The 23,809-nt window shown below is 32.9% G+C and overlaps 4 protein-coding genes and 1 non-coding gene across 6 annotated transcripts; 3 read left to right on the plus strand and 2 right to left on the minus strand.

Annotated features, from left to right (window-relative positions):
- Positions 1-1,847: 1,847 nt before the first annotated feature.
- On the minus strand, positions 1,848-1,921 carry TRNAT-AGU. Its single transcript has one exon. It is a non-coding gene; the product is annotated as a tRNA-Thr (tRNA).
- Positions 1,922-2,949: 1,028 nt separating this feature from the next.
- LOC122580900 (protein DEHYDRATION-INDUCED 19 homolog 4-like) lies at positions 2,950-6,145 on the plus strand. Its single transcript, XM_043753049.1, has 5 exons — positions 2,950-3,229; positions 4,074-4,213; positions 4,290-4,367; positions 4,566-4,825; positions 5,812-6,145. Exons 1-5 carry the CDS (start codon positions 3,172-3,174, stop codon positions 5,924-5,926), a joined length of 651 nt encoding a protein of 216 aa, XP_043608984.1. The 5' UTR covers positions 2,950-3,171; the 3' UTR covers positions 5,927-6,145.
- Positions 6,146-9,189: 3,044 nt separating this feature from the next.
- On the minus strand, positions 9,190-14,803 carry LOC122578465. Of its 2 annotated transcripts, none has more exons than XM_043750447.1 (6): positions 14,192-14,803; positions 12,456-12,667; positions 11,511-11,754; positions 10,239-10,324; positions 10,060-10,151; positions 9,190-9,710 (listed from the first exon to the last, which is right to left on the minus strand). In XM_043750447.1, the coding sequence occupies exons 1-6, from the start codon at positions 14,447-14,449 to the stop codon at positions 9,454-9,456; spliced, it is 1,149 nt and encodes a 382-aa protein (XP_043606382.1). In that variant the 5' UTR covers positions 14,450-14,803; the 3' UTR covers positions 9,190-9,453. The 2 variants fall into 2 exon arrangements, with proteins under 2 accessions (XP_043606382.1, XP_043606375.1); XM_043750440.1 differs by having other exon boundaries at positions 11,511-11,757; positions 14,192-14,791.
- Positions 14,804-17,778: 2,975 nt separating this feature from the next.
- Positions 17,779-18,680, plus strand: LOC122585886 (probable intracellular pathogenesis-related protein T1). Its single transcript, XM_043758001.1, has 2 exons — positions 17,779-18,121; positions 18,270-18,680. Exons 1-2 carry the CDS (start codon positions 17,935-17,937, stop codon positions 18,551-18,553), a joined length of 471 nt encoding a protein of 156 aa, XP_043613936.1. The 5' UTR covers positions 17,779-17,934; the 3' UTR covers positions 18,554-18,680.
- A 1,464-nt stretch (positions 18,681-20,144) lies between these two features.
- Positions 20,145-21,719, plus strand: LOC122605569 (probable CCR4-associated factor 1 homolog 10). The gene is made up of 2 exons (XM_043778528.1): positions 20,145-20,318; positions 20,614-21,719. The coding sequence occupies exon 2, from the start codon at positions 20,682-20,684 to the stop codon at positions 21,501-21,503; it is 822 nt and encodes a 273-aa protein (XP_043634463.1). The 5' UTR covers positions 20,145-20,318; positions 20,614-20,681; the 3' UTR covers positions 21,504-21,719.
- Positions 21,720-23,809: the final 2,090 nt, after the last annotated feature.

Genomic DNA, 23,809 nt, shown 5'->3' on the forward strand with positions numbered 1-23,809 from the left:
TAGATTAGTTAGTCATTTCTCTAAATTCTCATTCAATTCTGTAATTTGTTAAACATATCAAACGCGCTACAATGCATATAGCAAAGTCTATTTTTAGACAAATATCTAATGAGATATAATACAAGTTTTATCGGAATCTCTAAACAAGTTAATAGTAGCTCATTGCATATAAAAAAAAAGCCAAAATACGGTGTAAACATTTTGACTTGTTTAAACATTTTGATAGTTTCAGACTTTCAGTTTTTGGAAATTTTAAATGGGATGGGCTAAAAGAACGGATAGAGTAAAATTACATAAACCCATGTATAATATATCAAAGTCACTAGCATGTTTGGGATGGGCCATGGCCAGCTCTTTTCCTAAAGTGGCTCTGGAAAGAAAGGATTATATACCGAAAAGCTTCTAATACCATCTAGAATAAACCCTGTCGTTCTTTAACTTGATGTGCCGCCATCTAGCCGATCGAAGATAATATTTGTGTTGTAAGAATGGATGAATACATAGAGGTTGATCGATCAATGTTTAATTTGATGAACTCAAAGGTAGGTCGACTGCGGTTTATATAATGGCTTATAATTTAATTATCATTACGTTACGTACTTTATTATCGATCCCATTGATTAATTTAAATCAATACTTATGTATGCCTAGCTAGCTTTTAAGATTGTCATTTTTCTTACGCATTGTAACTTACCACACACCCGCACACAATTAAAATGAAAGAGACAATTTCTTAGTTTGAAATTTAATATATCCTAATAGAAGATATATGAACCTTAAGTAAATTTGGAAATTAGATGTGTAGTTTTTATCTTTTTATTTACTTAATTTTATTTTTTTTTCCCTTCTGCATTGTATACATCACCACAATTATGGTTAATTTTAATTTAATGTTTATTAACTCACTTTTAAGGTTCATATAAGTTATTCACTTATTATTATCTAAGTATTAAATTATGGGATATTACATAGAGATTGGAATGGGGGATCGGTTTTTGTGGTTAGTGTGTGTTTTTTGTGTGTGATGAAAGAGAGGAGATATGGTGGGTGTTTGATGTGTGTATAGGTACTTGGGGGAAAAAAGTGCTTTTAAGAGAGCATATAGATATATGACCCTCTCAAAGCTATGTAGATTAAAGTATTGATGAACTAGGAAATTGTTTCGCGATAAATCACAAATGATATGCGATTATGAGTAACATGACTAGAAGGTACGGTGGGATCGAATTTTACAAGGTATAATCGATTGATATTGAGTCAAATTAGCCTCCCAGTACATTTTTGGACTTAAGGAGACACTTGCCAAATACATTAGCTTATTTCTACGGAAGATGGTTAATAAAATGCACCAAATTAATTACATATATGTAATGTGAACTGCCTCTCGAAGTCTTCTCTAAAAATCGTTAAAAAACATATCTTGAACTATTTTAGTGTAGTTACATGTTCTTGATACTGAAAGGGAAAAATGTTAATTGGTGTATACATCGTTACACCATTTTAAAATTACTTTTTAAAACTTCGAGTAAGTTAAAATCGAAGGAAATACCCAAATTCTATAGCTGGAAGTCAACATATTCCAATGCAATGGATGATTGTAACAAAAGTATGTGCAACATTTGTTGTCATTATCTTGAATCAGTTTTCTAAATATATAATTATTCGAGTTATGAGATTAGATTAGTAACGACCATCTATTTTAGATTTTGACGTGTATACGAAGTCGGAATGGCTAATGAATACTGCATGATAGCCACTCAAAATTTATATTTTGAAGAAGTTTGATCAAGTAATTTAAGAAAAACAAAAGGAGCCTAAAAAAAGAAATGAAATAGGCATTTCAACTTTGCTCTCGTTGAGAGTCGAACTCAAGACCTCCCGCTTACTAAACGGGTGCTCTAACCAACTGAGCTACGAGAGCTGTTTGGTAATTTTCTTGAAACCAAAATATTGAGGTCAACTTTAATAATAGCTAATGTTTTCCTAACAACCTTTTGTCTTTGTATTATAATAACAAATATTATATTTGTTGACTGGAGTTTTTTTTATAAATATTAGTTATTATCGAACTGATTATGGTATCATACTAAAGTGTGCCATCGTTTCCGCCAATTTTAGTTTATATTTGTGGCTCGAGTTTGGTGACAACAGCAACCAGTTTGATATAATAGTAATACGAATCGCATTCCTATCCATCCTTGATATTGTTATGAAAGGTCTAACATTTAAACCTTACTAAAATAATTCAAGATAATGGTCCATAATGTTCACCCGAATATTGTGTTTAGACGTGTACATTTGAGTCAAATTTCGTTTTAAAATTGTAGTTAGACCGCATACATTAGAATTTAGGACTCGGCTAACCGTAATAAGAGGGATATGATTTTTTACGATCTTGAAAGATACGTATGGATGAATAATCGTAAACGACATCTTCTAATTTATTTATATTATAAAGTAGATTTCCTTTAGATTTTCAAACTTAAACTTAAACTTTCAATATTGATTTTAAGTAATTTTTTAAAATGTTCCTCCTATCTATTATATATTTATTTAAAATAACTATACTACTCTTTTCCCCTCCTCAAATCTCAACAAATCATTTTTTTTCTCTCTCCTCCCTAAATCATTTTTATTTTTTTAATTCATTCAAAATCTTTATCTCAAAAACAATTATAATAAAATTATATGGGTGTGTTCTTAAAATTTCATGTTTTTTCATTAGAGTGGTCATTCAATATATTTTCGACGAATTTTAATTCCGAGCGTACGGCTAAGGACAGAGCCTGTTAGGTTGATTAACTCATCACCGACACCGCCACTGTCATTACATCACCACCCCACAACCATCAACTCGATCACCTGTCACCACCGCTACACGCAGGTCCAGTTGTTGTAAGAGGAAAAACAAAATGGTAGTAGTAGTAGTAAAACATGTAAAAGAATAAGACACACCCCATTAAGCAAACACAAAGTTCGGTGGAGAGTTCCTTTGCTCTGTCTACAAATTTCCATCACTTCCTTCCTTCCTTCGAAATCACACCTATACATACAGACACACATACAAAAATCTGTATCTATACACAAGTAACTAGACTCCTGATTAAATTAAATTCACCTAACAAAAATCAAGAATTGTTTCCATTTTGGACATTTATTTTTTCGATCAAAATGGACCCAAATTCATGGACTCGTTTATCCACTTCAAAACGTTATCAATCTCGATCAGGTTTGTGGGTTTTCTTTATAAATTTTTTAAATTTGTTGATCGATTTGCGGGTTCACTGTTTTTTATCTTTACTTTTTTCAATTTAATTACTTTTTAGGTTTTTTCGAAAAATGGATCTTTTTTTTATATATATAAATTATTGTGCTTTATGGGAATGTTACGATCATTTTATCAAATCCTTTTGGATAAAGTAAAAAAATGGAATTTTTAGTGTAACAGTCTTCAGAAGTATAAGAAAGTTTGGGACTTGAAACTGAATAGATTTTGACTAAAATTTGAACAATTTCTATAAATAATATATCTCATTTCTGCACCCAAATTTACATTTGGGACACTATATTAGTAGGTGGGTGTTTTGTAATATTTAATTTCTAGATATGTTGTGTTAGAAAGTTTGGATCTTTTTTATTGTGCTTTATAGCATGATTATAAAACTGAATTTCAAGTATGCAATCTTTAGAAGCATAAGAAAGTTTGGAACTTGAAACTGAATGGATTTTGAGTCATTCTTGAACAAGTTATAATATACTAGAATGGTACCCGCTTGGTGGCGGCAGCGATTGGTGGTGGTAGTGGCCGTGAGTAGTTTAGGTTATTGATGTAACGTGGTTTGATGAATTGTTGAAATTTAATCGTTGAAACTTAAAATTTAAACGAAAACCCTATTTGCTTTATAATATAAGTATAGAAGTATAGATAGATATAACATTTCAGCATTTGCACTCAGATTTGCATTTGTGATATGATATATCTTGATAAACTAATTAAAAAAGTTAGCTGCTTTATGGAGTTTTTTGATGGTGGTGAAGTTACTGTCGGGTCTTACGTTTGTGTTTCCGGACAGACGCGTTTCATTTCGTGGAAGAAAGTGATGGTGATGAGCAGAGGGCTGAATACCTGTGCCCATTTTGTGCAGAGGATTTTGATATTGTTGGTCTTTGTTGTCATATTGATGAAGAGCATCCTGTTCAAGCAAAGAATGGGGTAATCTTTTACCACTTAGTAGTTATATATCATTAACAAACCTGTGTTATCATATGCTGATATGGGGGAAGTACAGGTATGTCCAATATGTGCAAAAAGGGTGGGAACTGGTTTGGTCAGCCATATCACTATGCAGCATGGAAGTCTTCTAAAGATATCCTTTTTCTGTAATAATCGCGTATAACATTTGTACTTTGCAGCTACATTTACAAAGCTTGAGTAACGTTGGAATCTATTCAAGTTCTTTTGTCTGTTTTACGTTTGTGTTCTCGGCCGCTGTTCATTTTGTGGCTCCAGTGGATGCTATAATGTCCATTCCCGACTCTTGCTATTCCTTGACTAGATATTTCACATTCAACGTAAGAGGAGATTACGTAGAGGTGGATCTAACTCTACCTTTTCTTATTTAAAGAAAGAGTTACGAGACGGAAATCTGCAGTCTCTCCTTGGAGGCTCTTCATTCTCAATCCCATCATCCACGAACACAGAGCCTGACCCATTGTTATTTTCCTTTATGTACAATGATGTTGTTGATACATCGCAAGATCAGACTGATTCCCCCACCGCAACATTATTAACAGTTGAAGGCTCAAGTAAAGATCTTTTGGCAAGGTAAAAACTATGGCAATTCTTGTAGTAGAAACTTTATAGTGGTCATTAACAGTATTCTAGGAGGAGTTTGGATGTGTGCTTTGAATGTGATTACATGTTATTGAATTACCAGAATAAGATAATCATTGGTTGGATGATCCATTGATTCATGAAGCTATAATAAGGAGATAATAAGATAGTTGAGCGTATGATAAATTTGATCTTTGGAGGATTTAATCAAGAAACAATTTTTTGAAATGGGAGTAGAAGTCTTCGTAAGCTAGGTCAGAAGCTTGTGTAAATGCTAAATAGGTAACTTTAATTTTCCCTTAGATAATCGGTTTTGTTGCAGCCCATATGAAGCTGAACTGAAGATATAAAACTGATATTGTTGACCCTAAATAGGGATATAATTGAAACAATGTTTCTTTATCTTACCAATAAGAGCTAATAAATGTTCTAAAATGTAAGTCGAAATACCTTCTCAATTCCATATCTTTATCCTTGCTAACAACCGAGGATCTATTACTGGTAGTTGCTGTGTAACCTTAATTTTGTAATTGGAATAGAGTTATTCATATAACCAATTTTGCATTTTGTTTATCCAGCTAGTCTCCTGAACTGTTCATTACTTGCACTAAAAGATGACATATCTTGTTGCTAATCTTCTGACCATAAATTACCTTCTTATATGTTCAAGTTTACAAGAAATGCCAATTTGTTAGCCTTCTAGTATTTGCCAAATGCTTGGCTTGTTATTTTAGCACATCTGTTGTACTATTTGCAATTTTGCATTGGCATTTCATACAAAGTTTCGAGGTAAAGTAGTAAAGGTCAAATGGCATCATTACAAATCGATGATGTTCGTAATGCTAGTCCATATGATTATGTAGTTGCATTTAATGAATATGAACTCTCTGCATCGATACAATTATCTTGATTCTAGTATTCTACTAAGGTCACTTGTAGAATCTAGATTGTTCTTATCCTGCGTGTTGAATGTCCAGGAGTGAAAAACAGCAGGGTGCTACACTTTCTGGTGAAGATCAGGAGGAGAAGGCTCGGCAAAGTGAGTTTGTTCAAGGGTTGTTGATGTCAACTTTTCTGAATGATGATTTATAAGCCACCTAACATGACAATATCTACTATCTAAGTAAAATATCGAGAAGAGAAGAGAGGTACCATGTGATGAGTTTGCGTTACTAGATATATATATATATATATATATATATGTAAACTAAAGGAACGAATATCCCTTAATGTATTACAGTATGAATCTGCATATAAAATATAAATGTATAAGATTAATCCTATAAAGATGGGTGTGTAATTTGCTTGGTATGTGTTTGTGGTTTCCACCTTATTCCGGTGTCAGCTATCTCTAGGTTCCATCCTGATGGACTGAATAGATCGCTTAAAGTTTAAAACCATGATCTTCATTGGTCTCAAGTTTGCATCAATAATCTGGTATGATGAGATCACACATAATGTTTTGGTTTCACTCAGCTTTGGAGGTTCACTCTCTATCTGCAAAAGTTGTATTGCATTATTAGACTCGAAACTGAAATTAATTTGATGCTATTCGGGCAATTACCGCATTAGATTTCACTTTGTTGACATGTGTATAATAAGTTCACATCTATCCTAAGACCTAAACTTTAAATTGATGCTACCCGAGCTGTGTAACCGTGACACTACTTGTTAGAGGTGTTCAATTATTCAGTATTGTACCCACGCGATAAGACGGTGGCGGCAATGAGTGGTGGTTGCGTGCAGCGGTAGAGGTGGTGGCGGTGGAGGCGATGTAATGCCAGCGGCGGTGGTAGCGTGACGGGTGGTGGAGGCGAGTAGTGTAGCAGTAATGTGGTTTTAATGAATTGTTGAAAATGTTATTTGTTTTATAATATAATAAAGAATAGATATAGATATATGGGTACCAATTCGATACATGAGATCAAACGGTTTTTATCAATATACCTTTTTTTTAGAATAGATATAGATATATGGATTCAAATCGAAAAGTCACAAATTAAAACAAATTGAAGTCAACGTTTGAAATTGATTTGATTCTTTAATATTATGGGTTGGTTTGAACCAAATCAATTTTACAATTTGTTATATGGTTTAATTTTGCAAATTGTTGATTTTCGAGTCGAAAAGTGAATCCAGTATCAGAGAGTTTATAAAGAGGAATAAAAACTTGCAATATTGAATAAACATTCCAGTTTATATTATACTGTATTTTTTCCGTCCAATAAATTTTTTGGTGGTAAATGATTCTCATTGAATTTGCTATAGATTTTAGAAGTTTTGCCGACAAAAAGTCTACAAGATATAAATATGGTTTGGTTCGGTTTATTTGGACATCAAACCGAAATTATTTGATTATATTTGTATTTGTTTTGGTTTGGTCAGGTCATAATTAATCTGATTTCATTTTGTTTGATCTTTTGAATTGTCAAATCGGAGAAAACGCAAATTGAATTGTTGAACACCCGTACATCCGTTAGGTCTCTTGATTGCATATGGTCAGTTGTTATGAATATGGTTGTTTACTTGAATGATTCAAGTAAGTTTTGTCAGAATCGACCAAAATGTTTATTTAGATCATTAGTAATGGGTGCGATGTAGACAAAGTGGAAGGTCAGCCACTTCATGCAGTGGTGTTTAACCATTAGGTTAGCGAATGTAGTGATGGGTTGAACAAGGGTGGTGCGTCCGTTCACCTTGGGTTTTGGTGGGGTGAACAAGGTGGTTCATTTTAATTTCATTTTTTTTATTGGGTCTTGGGAAATGTGCGTATCGTTTTGAGTGTTAAGCGATTCAGTTTTGGATTTCTACAAATATGATATGTTGTTGTGTTGATGTGACACTAAGTTAGTGATGTAGCACCTCACTTTTTGTGGTGGTATGATCATCACTAATACCCGCACAAACAAATGCCAAAAGATTTACGTTGGATGGATCAAAATTTACCTATATGAAATAAATAAATCTAAAATACATCACACTACCACACGATAACTTTTTGGGGGTAGGCCAACCGAACCAAAAACCATAAAAATTGAAACCGAAAAAACCAAAAATCGAACCAAAAGTTGTGGTTCGGTTTTGGTTTCTACTTTTTAATAAAAAACCGAACCATAAAAACCGAACCGAACCAAAAATATACATTTTTATCATATTTTATATTTATATCATTTTATTTTTAATTTTTGATAAATAAGTTATTATATTTGCATTTTTAGGTGTATATAATAATATCATTTTTAAGTGAAAATACACAATAAAATTATTTTGTTTTAATAATTGTATAATTAAACAACGCGTAAAAGATATAAATATTATATATATTAATTTGTTTGAAGTTTGTACAACTTACTTTTATGTATTTGTTGTCATTGTTGTAGTGTTATTGTTACTAATATTGTTTTGAAAACTTGTTGAAATTAATTAAGGTATAATTATAGGGTATAAACTTATAAACTTTTGAAGTTCAATTTGACCCAAACCACAAGTGGTTAAAAACCAACTAAAACCGAACCAAAATAGACCTAAACCGAAAAAACCAAAACCCAATGACTTTAGTTTTCAAAAACCGAATTATAACGGTTCGGTTTCGGTTTTAATAAAAAACCGAACCAAACCGAACCGTACTCACCCCTGGTAGGGGAAAGGCCTAAGTTTCCATATGGCTGCGTTCCAAATTCAAGTCATAAGTGACCGAGTCCATATGTTTTTCGTTAACACATATATATAGTTCAAAAATACTTCATGGTAATTACCATTTATCTTTTTACTAGTCTCATGCTATAAGAATACTGACCCTCTCATCTCACGGGTACATATCGACAAGTCAAAGTACTAGGAAAGCCACATACTCTTCCAGTTACCCTTAGGTTCAACTTCATCATATATTAAAATGTTAAATAAGATTTTACCCCAAAGTGTCTTGGATGAAAAACGTGCCTTTTTCTCATTGCTGGGCATATGCATAGAACAAATTTTGGGATTGGGTACAGTATGAAAGATCTTTTAGATGTGCATATCCCTCGGAGGACGATTTGGGCTTGAACATAAAGTTTTTCAAATTTTGAAGTCAAACGTCTCCAGCACCGACTCTTGGTTGGTGATTGAAGGGGTTGTTCTTGCGGATGTAAACAGCGAGACGCAAAAAAAAATTGCGGTTGTAAAACCTCGTTTCATATTTTTAGTTTGGGTATGGCATCAGGTGTGGGTTCCAATTCAAGCAAATCAGGTTTCTCATTTTCATACATAATTATTCTACATTATTACTAATGAAAGGGCGCTTTAAAAACATGATGTTAACCAGTAAAACCTCACAGCATTCTGGGGAAAACAATAAAATCCCAACAAGACAGCTATTTCTAGTAAGTAGTTCTCAATTTTGAGAGCATTAAACATTAGTTTACACATGCTAATAGCATAAGTTTGTACAGTAACTACAACAGCATATCAACAAAGTTTCATCATTCAAAAATCCCCTTATAATCCATCCATCATATAAAAAGCCCCAAATGGACTCCTTCCTACTCAAATCTGTGTGATTTTGAACCAAAAAGAAAATGAAAAAAAAGGAGGAAAGATTGTCAGTTTACCTATCCCTTTTACCGCCTACTTTCTTTCTTTTACCTCCAGAAATCATGGTTTTTGAAAAACATGAAATCTGGATGATATACATTCAAACTCCGCAGCCAATTTTCAGTTGACTGCACTAGAGAGTTTACTTTTTCAGTACCATGAATGCCACTTTCAGTCCAGTCAGAACTCTTGAACTTGTAAACAGCTAGTCCAAATATCGGTAACGATAGCCGACATGGCATTCCGACATCATTAACCTCGATTACAGTTGACCCATGACGATGCGACTTATCCCCATCCATACCTGTCATACACACAACTGAGATCATTAAACCGACCATGTGAGAAAGATATTGCAAAAATGTGATCTAGATCCACCAACCAACACCCTACATGAAAAAGCTATCACCCCAAGGTGATTACAAAGCCTATATTACTACAGTAATAATGTACTTTAAAATTAAATATCATGATTTAAGAGGTTGATCATACTAAACACAGATTAAGCCAGTTGTTTGTCATGTTCCTCGTTTAGCTATATTTTTCAATGTGACCCATTGACATAAAAGATAACCAAAACGAACCATTCAGGCATTCATTACACTAAATGGTTATAAATGCCAACTACAAATATGAGGAAAAAAGAGGGATACCTCTTAACGGTGTTGACAGAGAATGAAAAGTCAAGAAGCTGGCATCAAGATTCTGCAGCGACGGACCAACAGGAATTCTGTATATGGGATACCTGCAAATGTGATTACATAAAATTGGGTCAAAAACTATTTATATGTTTGAAAAACAAAAACCTAAATTATGAAATAAACAAACTTACCAAGCAACTGAAACCCAACTTGATTGTGTCAGATCACAGCTACGGTATGTTCTCAATTCTGGAAACTTTGACGCAAGATCAGATATCTGTTGTGATCAATGACAATCCATGAATCATACTAAGATAAAAGATTGATATACCATGGGTGTATAATATATCCTAAAATCCTAAATATCAATAAATAACGAGAGCAGTTGATACCCTTATATGATAAGACACGAATTAGGTGATCTGAAACTAGTTTACGACATTAGTGTAAAGATAACTATGGAAAACAGATTCAATTGGACCAAGTTTCTAGACTATATGCACACACCAGAGGAAATTATTTAATATTACAAAATAGGAATGTTGTGTAATCAACTTCGTACCAACAACCATCTTTAAATATGTCAATCCACAAATAAGTATGTATATATATATATACAGATATACAACGCAAGTTACCCAAGAAAAAAATAATGTAACTTAATTATAAACATATAGACATATAGTAAATCCACACTTCAAAGTTTGTTAACCAGATATCGTATAAATCATATGGAGATGACAGTCAATGATATATGTAAAAGATAATGAGCTTAGTTAAGTCTCAATGACATATGGAGATGACAGTCACCAAATGAGTCTTTCCCAAACTTTGAACACTTGAAAGAGTATTACTAAATACATGCTTATTTAATAGTAAGGGGGTGTGTGGATATGTGTTGATTCTTGATAGTGATTGAAGTGATATTACATATCAGATAAACAGCTGTAAAAAAGGGTGGTATAATATAGAGGGTTTTTTCATCATTTATATGTGAGTTTTCGAAAAAATCCAGACCAACCAACAAAACTAATAATTACACGATCCAATAAACATTCAGCAAAAATGATGTTGGCACTTTTATCAAATAAAATACAAATCTCCAAACTACATATATAGAAGAGGTAAATAGCTAACTTCATTTTATCCTTGGATAATCAGTTTCGTTGCAGCTGGTATAAAGCTGGTCATTTGACCCCTAACTATTAAGATCATTCAAGGCATACAATGTTACCCATACCTTGCTAACTAATTATTGCGACCTCAAGTCACAATAGTCAGATAGCCATAATCCAAATCGTTAGTTCAACCCTCTAACTGCTGTTCAACATAACGATATAACCAGAAATCTTATTGCCCCAAACCACTATAAAACAGTCATTATGACAGCATGACTAAACAGATAAGTCAGCCTCAAATAACTAAGAAGTTGCCCAAACAGAAAAATGTACCCAATGACTTACCATGTCAGCTAAAGGTGCCCGATGATACGGTAAAGCACGTTCAAAGTACTCAAATATTAGAAGCCCGGGAGGGTTTCTAATCTCGCTTTCATCAGTGTTGTCTCCCACAAAAGGGCCACCTCTAAGTACAAGCTTATTTAAGCCCTGAGATAAAGAGCCAACACTGTTTTTTTTAACCTGCGCCTCGTAGCTGCCATCACTACTGGTGGCTCTGGATGAGTCAGAATCACTTTCTTCACCACGCCTTCTGTTCAGAAAGTTAAAAAAAAATCGTCAAAAACCACTGGAGAATTATGTAAAATACCTTTGTAATTAATAGATTTTTAAAGACATGGACATTATGGAGAAATTTCCATGAATGCAAGTGCAGATGTGATATATTTCAATGACACAACCATAAAACATCAGCTTAAGTGACTATACTCATAGTTGTTAGATTTGTACAAGTCACGAGGCGACTCGGCTAAAAACTTGGAGTAGGTTATTACTTGTGGTTAAATCATGAGTCAAGATGTATCAGAACTCATGCAAGTTGAATTTGATCTGTGGTATATAGTTTCCCGCCTCAAGTATCTCTTACTTTTTGTTTAAAGAGGAGAAACTTGATTGGAGTAAACAAAGTACATACCTTTTTTTGGCATCTGATTCTAATATATCCCATTTCTTATAGGCAGTCAATTTGAAATCAGATGTTCAGATGTACAATTAAAATTTTAAAACAAGATAACAGAGCCACACAGGGAGATAACTTTATGGTCATAAATGTACATACAATGGTAAAGGTTATCATTTCTAAAGAAGCATCAACAACAATACAAAAGACATCAATTTGTAGTTTGCACACTTGCAATCTATAATTATCATTAGCAAATACCAGAGAAACCAAGATTTAATATATAAATATAAATACACAATTCGTAAACAAACATTAGAAAAGAAGCTGACCTTAAGGTTGTTACGGGTGCTGATGGATCTACATATAGTTGAATGGCAGACAAATATGGCACATAGTACTGCACAACCGAGTCACTTTCATTCAACACAAGAGGAACTCCGGCTCCATATGCACTCCATTCCTTTAATGATTCCCAAAGATCACCAAGTATGAAGTATGAGTGCCGATCGTTTTCTTTACTCCTCCAACCCTTCATGCTAGTCTGCATTTCTCAAATACCACAAATCAACAAATGCAAGAAAACATGGAAAGGTGGACTACAGAACTATTACATAATCATATATCTTGAACGTCAGAATAACTTGTCGCCCATAGCAATAACAGTGTTTACTTATGTCTTAAGAGTCCCAGTGATATGTGGCCAACAAATGTATAAATATGTTATGCTTCTTATTAAGAGAGGTTAGATACAAATACTTTACTGTCCTTTATTAACCTAATAAAGAGATCCTTAAAGTCATTTCAATTATCTCTGCAAGGTTTTCCAGTACTATATTAACTATCTGCCATTATATCTATTAATTATTTTAAAACATTCAAAAACCTGATTGATACAACTTCACAAAACACAACCTATAACTACCATCTACTAATATCATAGTTAATCATATTCTGACTACTCCACATCAAATGTTCCAACATGGGCTTCCAATGTTATAAGTTATAACCAGGTATAATATCAACATATTTAGCAAGCTAACCACCAATCAAACAAGTATGTGTTATGACATTATCAAAATTCAAGGCACCCCAGTCTAAACAAAAGCAAGAAGATGCTACTAATGGACATTAGGGACCTTAAAGGGTACTAAATCCTATATAAAACAAAACTATTATTTCTTGAACAGTTGAACCATAAATCAAATTAAATAGTTGATGCTAAACATTCCATTAGTTCTAAGACACATATCACATGCAAAATCATTAAGAATAAATAATTGAACCAAACTGATCAATTATTGCTACAAAATTTGGCATTCTCCCTTAATCTAGTCAATACAGTACAAAACAAGTAAGAGTCCAGTCCACTAGGATTAAATTAAATGATTAACAAAAGCAAACCATTCACATCAAAAAATTCATCAATAACTTCGCATCAACAAAATCCATGCTTTTTATCACTTACCCAGATACTGAAACTTCAATAACAAGAATATAAAGAAGTCGAATAGTCGAGAATAAAAACACATTCTGTGAATTATCCACGTCAAAGATAATCAAATCGGACAAGAGAAAGCCACAAGTTCTACCAATAATAAATCTTGGTTTTTAACAAAATGGTGCACAAGCAATAAACTTTATCATCAATAACTAATCTAAAGTATCACATTTTGGCAATTACCCATATCGTAAATCACCAAAAAATGGATAAGAAACTTGAGTTTCTCATCAAAAGCATTTCACATGTAATCATCTTTATCATCAAACATCAACTAAACCCAAAATTTTCAAATTCAACCAACTATCAATGTCATAAATCACCAAGATATTATCATTTTTATTCAGAATCTTAAAGAAGCATCAATACTACACAATTACATGTACAGAATCTTAAACAAGAAATTACCTATATCATAAAAAAAAAAAAAACCAACCAAACCCCAAAATCATCACAATTTGACAATAACCCAACATCATAAATCAACAAGAAATGAATATAAAATACTGGCATTTTCTTTGAGAAATCATTTTTTAATTGAAAAAAATCAGAATCTTGAATTAATACCTTAGGAAGATGCTGGGCAGTAACAATTGGAGTAGTGTGTTTCATAAACCGATCCAAATTTGTAATCAAATCGCTACTAATTCTACTACTATCCATCAAAGATTCTGATTGTTTTTCTTGCTGCTGTTGTGCTGGTGTTGGTTGTACTTTACGCTCTTCTTGTTGTACTTGCTTCTGTTGTTGCTGATTGTACCTTCTCATCGCCGGTGGACTATAAAATCTATCTTCCCTGACCCGACTACGACCCGAATTCGACATCCCACACAACAATTATATCAATATTGCGTTGATCACAAAACCCCCCAAATGAAATATATATCTGTATATGTGTATATATGTATGTATTGTATATGTTTAAATTAATGAATTAATCTCAAATTAATTGATGGGTTTTATAATTGAATCAAAAGGGTGTTTGAATCTGTTATCAAAATCAAAACTTTTGCTGCGATCGAAGTTTTATGAAATTTTTGTGTTGAATTTTTATTTTAGGGTTTTTGAAGAGAGAGAATTTTGATGAGAGAGAGAGGGAAATTGGAAAGGGGAAGGTGGTGGTTGTTTGACGAGTGGAAGACGAAACCGACTAAAAATTTGAGGGTGCAGGTTTACTAACGTGTGCCTTGTTTTAGTGGATTGCTGTTTGCTTCTGTCTCACAAAAGGGTAGTACTCGTATGACCTAAAAAACCTTTGTGCCCAGGAGAACTTTAAATTTGGTTTTGGAAAAAGTTACAGTTTTCTTTTCTCAAATTATCAATGTTTGCATATTTACACTATGTTCTTTAGATTGATTTATAAAAGAACAAAAAAGATTAGATGATAAGTTTGCTTCCTCTCAAATAACCCTAAATATGGAGAGAAAATTTTTTAGACAAAAACAACTAGATTACCCCCTCAAATCATATTATTTCTCTTCTTTTCTATCTTAAAAATAAACTCAAGAACACAACTTGTTTTATAATCCATTAGATTCCTTTCTTTTCTTTCTTAGAAAAAACTCAAGAACATAGTGTTAATCCTGAAACTGATAAATAAGAAAAAACAAAACAAACAAACTTGGCAAATTTCGCAAATTTTTCGTCCCCGATATCAATGACGTTAATATTTTGTTGCTAAGTCCTTTTACGTACGTTTCATGTGAAGCCGTGAAGGCAAGAAAAACTTTCAAACATTTTTCATTACTGTTAATTTTAGTTTTTCTCTCTCAAGTTATCCAATTTTTGCATTTTTTATCTTTCAAATAAGGGAAAAAAAACCATACTCAGCGAAAATAACATACAAATGTTTCAAGTGGAACCATAACTATGTACTTCGGTTAGTTCATACCTACTATGTTAGAATTTTTAGTACCAAACTAGATCTAGAAGTATGAAATCGTTGCTTGTTAATCTTAATGTTCCAATGAACTACAAGAACCATAGTGATCAAGCTTTACTATGGGGTAAATTTAACTGAAGGCAAACCCCAATTAGTTACATATTGATCAAGCTTTACTATGTCTTGAAAATTAAAACTCTGACCAAGACTAATCAAGAACCATAGATGTACTTTACAATCTAAGGTATGACAAAAGAAGTCCAACTACTAAGAACAAATTGAGACATCAAGGTCTTGGAGTTCATGTGAAAAATAGTTAGTCACGGAAGTAATTAGTCCATTGCTTCAGAAGTCAAAGCCCAATTGGCGACTTGTTGGAGGCTAAGTTTAAATGGTGTGGATACATTGCACATAAAGCTCATAAAAGAAGAAGAAAGTACTTTTTTAATTGGCAAAGACTCGCTTATTTGGAGTGGGTGTGAAAGGGGGCGAACCTCCCCTTTGTCGCCCGGAGTTCGCCGGTAACACCGGCCCCAAAGGGTGAACGTCATGTTCGGCAAACCTCAAGGTCGCCCATTTGCTTGATTCTTGTTGACTTGGCACAGAAAAATAAGGATGTTGGTAGGGGAGACCGATGTAAAAGTGTCACGTGACACAAGTCGTCCTTACTCTTCATAGTCCACCAATTTTCATCTTTTTCGAAGAGCAACTTTTCCTACCCCAAATGTCACATGGTGCAAGTCGCCTCACCCTCACTCCATCACCACTCCTCTCATTCTTATGATACACGTAGTCACATGTAGCCAAAGCTCTTTGATTGTTTCAAAAGTGTATAGCTATCAAGAAAAATATTTGTGGATTAAACTTTGAAAATCGTATGAATTTTGTGTCGTTTGCTAAACCAAAGGATCTGAAATCTTGTCATGTATTAATAACTCCATATGCATGATTTTGAATGTATTAACCGTAGAACACATAACTTTCCATAACTATTTTTATTGGTAGTTTTTTGTTTGTGTTATAAATAATCAAATACATCACTCAAACCACTCATTTGGGCTCAAGTTTTGTGATGAATCACATGAGATTTTTTTAGTTTGAACTTTCCTTCTCCAATGGAACAAAAAAATTTGTTCTATGGCTGGAGGTAATTAATAGGAGGGGATTCCTTTAAGTTGGCTAACAGTAATGTGAGCCAAATCTGATTAAAATCAAGGGTCAAGATTAAAAGTCTATTTTTTGAATCTTGCCTATTGATTTCAATCCAATGATCAAGATGTTTCCAACTTGATCAATTAAGTTAGATAAACTTGAGGTAATCTCTTCCCGTAATTAATAGACAATAGATTGATAGCGGATTTTACTTTAATCAAGTGCTTTTTAAGCGATGCAAATTTAGTGGAACTTCGGAAGACCAAACAGTGTAAAAGAGACAGTTTAAGGTGAAATTTGCGATTTAAATGGGTCATTGAAGGTGAAGAGAATCTATGTTGGATTAGAGAATTAAGTTCATTCGGTTTTCATGTTCATTAAGCTTATAATTGTATCCACATGTAGTTTAGTGTTGGGTCAGGCATTTATGCTCGGTTTAATAGATTGTTTTCATCATTTGACTATCACCAACAAAGAAGGACTCTCTGATTCTATTCAAATTGTTTAAACTATAATGATGTTCATGATTTTCAATTGTTTGTTTGCGTTTGTGTGCTTTTGGTATTGGATGACTATTAAAAATGTGCAGGTTAAATAATTGTATTTATCTTGAACTACAAAAATACTTAGAAAATTTCTTGATTAGAGTATCATTTGCTAAAATGTACTAAAGTTAGAAATAAAACTATGTTGATGGTTAATAAAGTTATTTGGCGCATCACTGAGTATAATTAGTACATATATCTACTAATTATATACATATAAGACTCGTGCTAAGGTACACAGGTACAAAAACAAATACTCAATTCTAAAAAAAAAAAAAGTGTATAAATTTACACATAAATACTAATCATCGTGTCCTTGATAGTTCACTTGAAAACATAGGTTGGAATAAACTGAAACAGGACATCCCTCTTTATTTAAAGGGACGAATCATTATTTTGGAATATGATAAAAATGATAAGGTGTATAATCATTTGAAATAGAAGATACTACATTACTATGTGTGAATGACTCATAAATGTACTCTATTATTATTACGCCCAATTGTCTAGCCATAAAGCTTTGATTAAGAAAAGATATTACCCATAGGCCGTGTGCATATATCAATTAAAAAGAATAAAATGCCCATAAGGCTTTCAACTTGAACGCGTACAAGAACAAAAGCAGATTTAATTTGGCCAGTCAAATTTGTTCTGCTAATCCAATAAACTAACCTCTTTTGGTTGCTATATGTATGTAGTTCATAGAAGCGAAGTCATATAAACAAACATACATGGCTAACGTTAATAGTTGGGAACTTGAGATCCCTAGCTCCATCCCTGCTTCAAAGGTCTTTGATGGTTTTGTCGTTGGGTTTTTCGACTTCTTGGACTCCCACGTCTTTCCTGCATCTTTAGGTGTTACGTTCACAAACCTTCAAGGCGATGGAGGTGTTGGCACTATCAAGCTTATGAGTTTTGGTAAACAATACTTCTACTTAACACTAATTTTTTTGTTAAACATTCGGACATTCGAAGGTGTCCTATGAAAGTTTACCTGTACGTTTTTCTCAATTTATTTCGTAGTCTAACATTTACATTTTCTCTTTTTTATTTTCCAATAACATAGAGGATGACAAATTGCCAAGTGTGAAATACAAGATCAAAGAACTTGATTTAGAAAACTTCACCTACAATATGGCAGTAATTGAAGGGGAAGACGATGAGCAATATGAGTTAACTTTGAGTGAAATGAAAGTGATACCGTCTGTTGATGGAGGTTGTACCTTTGTACAGAAAACGACCGAGTATAAAGGGACCGATGAGGATGAAACTGAATCCCATAAAGAACAACTCACTCAATGGTTTAAGACGTTTGAGAGGACCATCACTCAAGATTCCAATGATGATTAGCTTGTGTTCATGTATGACATATTTTTGTACTTCTTGATTTGTTTTGACTTCAAATGTTGTTGGTTACAAAGTTTTAAACCCAATTGGGTTTTGAATAATAAAAAGTTAGCAAGTAAGTAACTCCCAATGCCGTCTTCTATGAGTTTTGGGTCCCAATACCGTCTTTGACGGTGTATGGGGGAGGTTGATACATAGACAGTCTTACCCCTACCAAAGATAGAGAGACTGCTTCCAGGTCCAGAGGTTGATATGTACTGGAGCTATTATTCAAAACCCTTCATAGTAAATTCTAATTCCAATAGATTGTCTTGCACAATTACTTTTTTAGGAATTTTGACATTTGAAAACAAAGATCAGATAATATGGCGCATATATCAGTATATCACTAGTCTTATAAACCACTAACTATTGTTTACAATGTTTATTCTTAATTGGTTTTTTGTAACTTGAAAAAACAAGTTAGAAGTGTAAGAAATTATATATTTGCAGAAGGAAGTAAAGATAATTTGCATCTACGTGTGGTACTACGTTGGCAATCTGGATTGTTGACCTGATATATGGTACTACTAGATAACATATGACGTGGACCTACATCATATGATCTTTTATATTTGCAAATGGTTGCAATACAAATTGGTAAAGACAATATAAAGAGCGTATAAAGGGTAAGGGTGTAGTGCCTATTATCGGTAATTTGGCAAGTTTTGGTAAATAATTTGACCAATAAGAGCACACCATGTGACATTCCAAAAATTTGTCAAAACTTGCTAAAATTCAACAAGTTTGTGAGGTGCAATCGGCGATTCGACATATCGGCTAGAAACTAATTAATAATTAATTTCTATGGTGCATGTGGCACTTGTCCAACGTTCATTAGCATCGGCTAAAACTAGCCGATATAACTTGTCAAAACTTGTCGATGTAACTTGCCAATACTAGCCGATTCACATGCTATAGGGTTGCCAAATAGCCAATGTTTATCGATGTTTTTTGCCGATAAAACTTACCGACTACACCCTTGCCCCTGATTAAAGACTATGAAAGAGGCTTATTCATAATTGCAATACAAATTTGTGTTTGTTTATGTTTATTTATTTTTTCGTTTATGAACATCCAATGTAAATAAGTGAACAAAAGAGTGCCCATTAATATTCGTTCGCTTTAACTATTACACTCCGTCTTGGTTATAGTCTTATATGGACATATGGTAAATATAAATAGAAAAGAGAAGACACATCTCACGTTACTCTAAAACTAGAAATGATATGGTAAATAGACACGATATCTTTAATCGAATTAAGGAACATCAAATAAATAAATTTTATGCTTGAAAGTCTACTACTACCATTTGAACACTCTGTAATTTCATATTCCAAAGACACATTCAACAAAATCATACCTTGAAAAGTCATATTATTCCCAAACACAATTTCATATTGTTTTATATGGTCAACTCTAGGGTACCAAATACCAAAAACTATAGACTACTCCACCACGTCAAAACGACAACGTTTTTGGGCCAGATTTTACAATGTCACTTTCCCATTTTCTCTTCACACACTGCGTCTTCAGTTGATTTAAAGGAGCCTTCGTACTCCCCCAATCAATCTTCTCTTTCTCATCTCTCTCTCTATGTTCAAATCCGTTGACCAAAATCAAGCCCTAAAATTTTCAATTTCAAATCTTCAAAATAGAAAAAGATTTCAATCTGATTGTGATTCACAACTTCAAGATCTGTTCAATCAAACCTTCAGATTTCATAAAGGTATCATCTTTATCCATTTTTATACATCTTTTTGTTCACTTACGTCTGATCTTCAAGATTTGTGCAATCTTTCTTCAAGATTCTTGAAATTAGTTGATAAAGTTTGAATCTTTTCATGTTTTGCCATCCGGATCTGATTAAAAATTGAATCTTTTTTTGTTTTGCCATCCGGGCTTGATTAAAAATTGAATCTTTATATGTTTTTATGTATGGATTTGTTTAAAGGTTGAATCTTTTTATGTTTTGCCATCTGGGTTTGACTAAAGATTTGATTTTTTTGTTTGATTTGTTGCAGATCTGGTTGAATCTGGGCGATAAATTGATAACCCCATCTGTAAAAATTGAATATTTTGTACTAATAATATGTCTATTGTATTACCAAAAGAAGATTCTGTTGTAATTAGAGAGGTCTGGAATGGTAATCTTGAAGAAGAATTTGCTTTAATTAGAGAGATTGTTGATGATTACCCATATATTGCAATGGATACGGAGTTCCCTGGTGTTGTTCTTCGCCCGTTAGCGCAATTTAAGAATATCAATGACTATAATTATGTAACTTTGAAGGATAATGTTGATATGTTGAAGTTGATTCAATTGGGTCTCACTTTTTCTGATGAAAATGGGAATTTACCAACATGCGGCTCCGATAAGCCGTGCATCTGGCAGTTTAATTTCCGTGAGTTTAATGTGAATGAAGATATCTTTGCTAATGATTCCATTGAGATGTTAAGACAGTGTGGGATTGATTTTAAGAAGAATAGTGAATTGGGTATTGATGCAAATCGGTTTGGAGAGCTTTTGATGTCTTCTGGTGTTGTTTTGAATGATAATATCTGTTGGGTCACTTTTCATAGTGGGTATGATTTCGGATACTTGCTTAAGCTGTTGACTCGTAGGGAGTTGCCTAAGTCTCAATCAGGGTTCTTTGATCTGATCAAGATTTATTTCCCGGTTGTTTATGATATCAAACATTTGATGAGGTTTTGTAATCATCTTCATGGTGGTTTGAATAAGCTTGCAGAGATATTGGAAGTTCAACGAATCGGTGTTTGTCATCAAGCGGGATCAGATAGTTTGTTGACCTCTCATGCTTTTAAGAAGCTGAAAGAAGGTTATTTTAATGGGAGCACAGAAAAGTATGCTGGTGTGTTGTATGGTTTAGGGGTTGAAGATGGTGAAAAATAAGTAGGAAGTGTAATTTGTGAGGTTTAAGCTTGTTTGATTTAGTATGTATTCGTGTTTAAATCTTGTGTACACAATCGGCAAAAGAGTTTTCTTGCCTGTTTGATGGTCTTTTTTTTTCAGATCTTTTTATGTAACCAAATACCTCAAGGGTCTTGTAGTTTGAGTACTGTAAATTATTACAGTTAGTGTTTTAATAACAATCTTAACTTTTCACTTTGTTTTGCTTCTTAGAATCTTGTTTTTCTTGATTAGTTATTGTAATACTCTCTCATTATTGGCTGAATCGAAGTGAACTTCTTGATATTGTTGTAACGGTCATGGACTCATGGTGGGAATGGTGGTGTGATTGACTATTGTTGGGCCGAGGGTGGACAATGTCTGTGATAGTGGGAATGGTGCAAGTAATATAATAGTGGTGACAATGGCTGTGTTGGTGGTTTTGGTGTGTTTGTGAGGTTAGGGTGGTGCTTATATATGTTTTTATATGATGTTTGACAGTTTGAGGCAACACCGAGAGAGATGATTGATTATGCTAATCGGTGGCGGAGTATAGAACTATAGGTCCATGTCTGATACGTTGATAAGAATGGAGCCGTGGTTACTGGCAGAACTATAAATTTTATATGGGAAAATGTTATATGATGTTAACATTTCGATGATGCACTCACATCAATTATACACATGTTAAATATCTCTCACTCACATCAATTATACACATGTTAAATATCCCTCATGAATTTTATGGTGTTTGTGAGGAGAAAATCATCTAATTAAATGATGTTAACATTATATAAATTATCCCCATTTTATATTAGAGTTAATTGGGGTGATGAACTTGGTGAATATGAACTTGTTCTGATAACGATAGGAGCAATGATTCATCGAGACATGCTTACTACTAATTGAATGATTAGTTAATAGTTTTAGTTGGTTAAGAGAGGCATCAATGTGTCATGATGTGTTTAATTAGGGCCTCGGTTGAACTTTTTTTTAAAAAACAAAGTTTTTGAAAGAAAAAAAAATTAAAGTTTACCAGAAAATAAAATAAGTGTCTGGTTTTTAAAGAAAACAAAGCTTTTAAAAATACATAATTATTGCATTGTCTAGTAATAAGATGACAATATCATTATAGTAGCGTTTGTTTTATGTGTGTGGTATAGATGATTACTTGTTATGTTTAATATGTTTATGTATATGTTTTCTGCTTAAATCTTAATGTGTTCCAATGTGTTTCTATGTTATATGTTTGGTTTAATACGTTCAAATATACTTATTTACTAATAAACTAAAACAGAATTATAGTTTTTCTTGATCAACACGTGCTATTTTATTAAATCGATAAATGTCCATTAATCATATATACTTATAAAATCTACGTAAAAAAATTCTTTATTTTAATCACATCTAACCGCATTCAAATTATAATATATTTATATTAATAAAGTTATTATTACTTTGTATTTGTATTGAAACTAAGATATCTATAAATTAATAAAGGGTAAATGATGGGTACACCATTTGTACTCAATGTTATGTATAGCATATGAACTATCCACAATACATCTGTTATCCCCATCAGGGGCGGAGCTACAAAGGGGAGCTAGGGGCTGCTTGATCCCCCCAACTAGTCAGATCTTTGTCGGAAGTTGTGGGATTTCAGTCATCAGATTACACAAGTCAACATATATACTTTCAAATATATATTTATACATATTAGATATATAGTTATATGTAGTTGTAGGTTAAGACAGAGAAGAAAGGTTTTGATGGTGTATATTTGTATGTATAGAGATGGAGGATTTTTGTGGAAGACAGAGACGAGAGTGACGACTGATGACTTTTTCTTTTCTTTTCATTTATTAATAAATTTATTTATAACTTAGACCCTAAACTATTTGTTGTTTATAAAAGCGGTAGCATACTTTGAATTTTAGTAAATACAAACATTTCAAATTGAAATTCACAAAAAAAAAAAAATATTTACATTTTGCAACTACAAACCAATTTCACTAAAAATGTTAAGAAAATATTTTTCGTCTTCCGGCCCTCGTCAACCGGAATTCCAGGCTCCGCCCATGATCCCCATTAATAAAATCTATTATTACTTTGTATTAAGACAAATCTATCTATTAGTATTTTAGTGTTTGTAAAACTTTAACAAGTATTAAAACAACTAAATCCAATATCCAATGCCTACATATATATTATTAAGAATCATTCGACCATCGTTATTTTTTACATTTATTAAAAATTTATTTGCTTGACAAGTATTTTCAATTACTTGTTTTTTCCCTTTTTTCTATCGA

The sequence above is a fragment of the Erigeron canadensis genome, chromosome 1 (genome assembly GCF_010389155.1).
Source record: "Erigeron canadensis isolate Cc75 chromosome 1, C_canadensis_v1, whole genome shotgun sequence".
NCBI lineage: Eukaryota > Viridiplantae > Streptophyta > Magnoliopsida > Asterales > Asteraceae > Erigeron > Erigeron canadensis.

Excerpts from the sequence above, each read along its gene's own strand:
- LOC122585886 (XM_043758001.1), top strand. The coding sequence starts at position 17,935 with ATGGCTAACGTTAATAGTTGGGAACTTGAGATCCCTAGCTCCATCCCT. Across the intron at positions 18,122-18,269 it reads TATCAAGCTTATGAGTTTTG|AGGATGACAAATTGCCAAGT; the intron begins GTAAACAATACT and ends CCAATAACATAG.
- LOC122605569 (XM_043778528.1), top strand. The coding sequence starts at position 20,682 with ATGTCTATTGTATTACCAAAAGAAGATTCTGTTGTAATTAGAGAGGTC.
- LOC122580900 (XM_043753049.1), top strand. The coding sequence starts at position 3,172 with ATGGACCCAAATTCATGGACTCGTTTATCCACTTCAAAACGTTATCAA. Across the intron at positions 4,214-4,289 it reads CTGTTCAAGCAAAGAATGGG|GTATGTCCAATATGTGCAAA; the intron begins GTAATCTTTTAC and ends GGGGAAGTACAG. Across the intron at positions 4,826-5,811 it reads AGTAAAGATCTTTTGGCAAG|GAGTGAAAAACAGCAGGGTG; the intron begins GTAAAAACTATG and ends TTGAATGTCCAG.
- LOC122578465 (XM_043750440.1), bottom strand. The coding sequence starts at position 14,449 with ATGTCGAATTCGGGTCGTAGTCGGGTCAGGGAAGATAGATTTTATAGT. Across the intron at positions 10,152-10,238 it reads AGTTGGGTTTCAGTTGCTTG|GTATCCCATATACAGAATTC; the intron begins GTAAGTTTGTTT and ends TCACATTTGCAG. Across the intron at positions 9,711-10,059 it reads TCTGTCAACACCGTTAAGAG|GTATGGATGGGGATAAGTCG; the intron begins GTATCCCTCTTT and ends TGTGTATGACAG.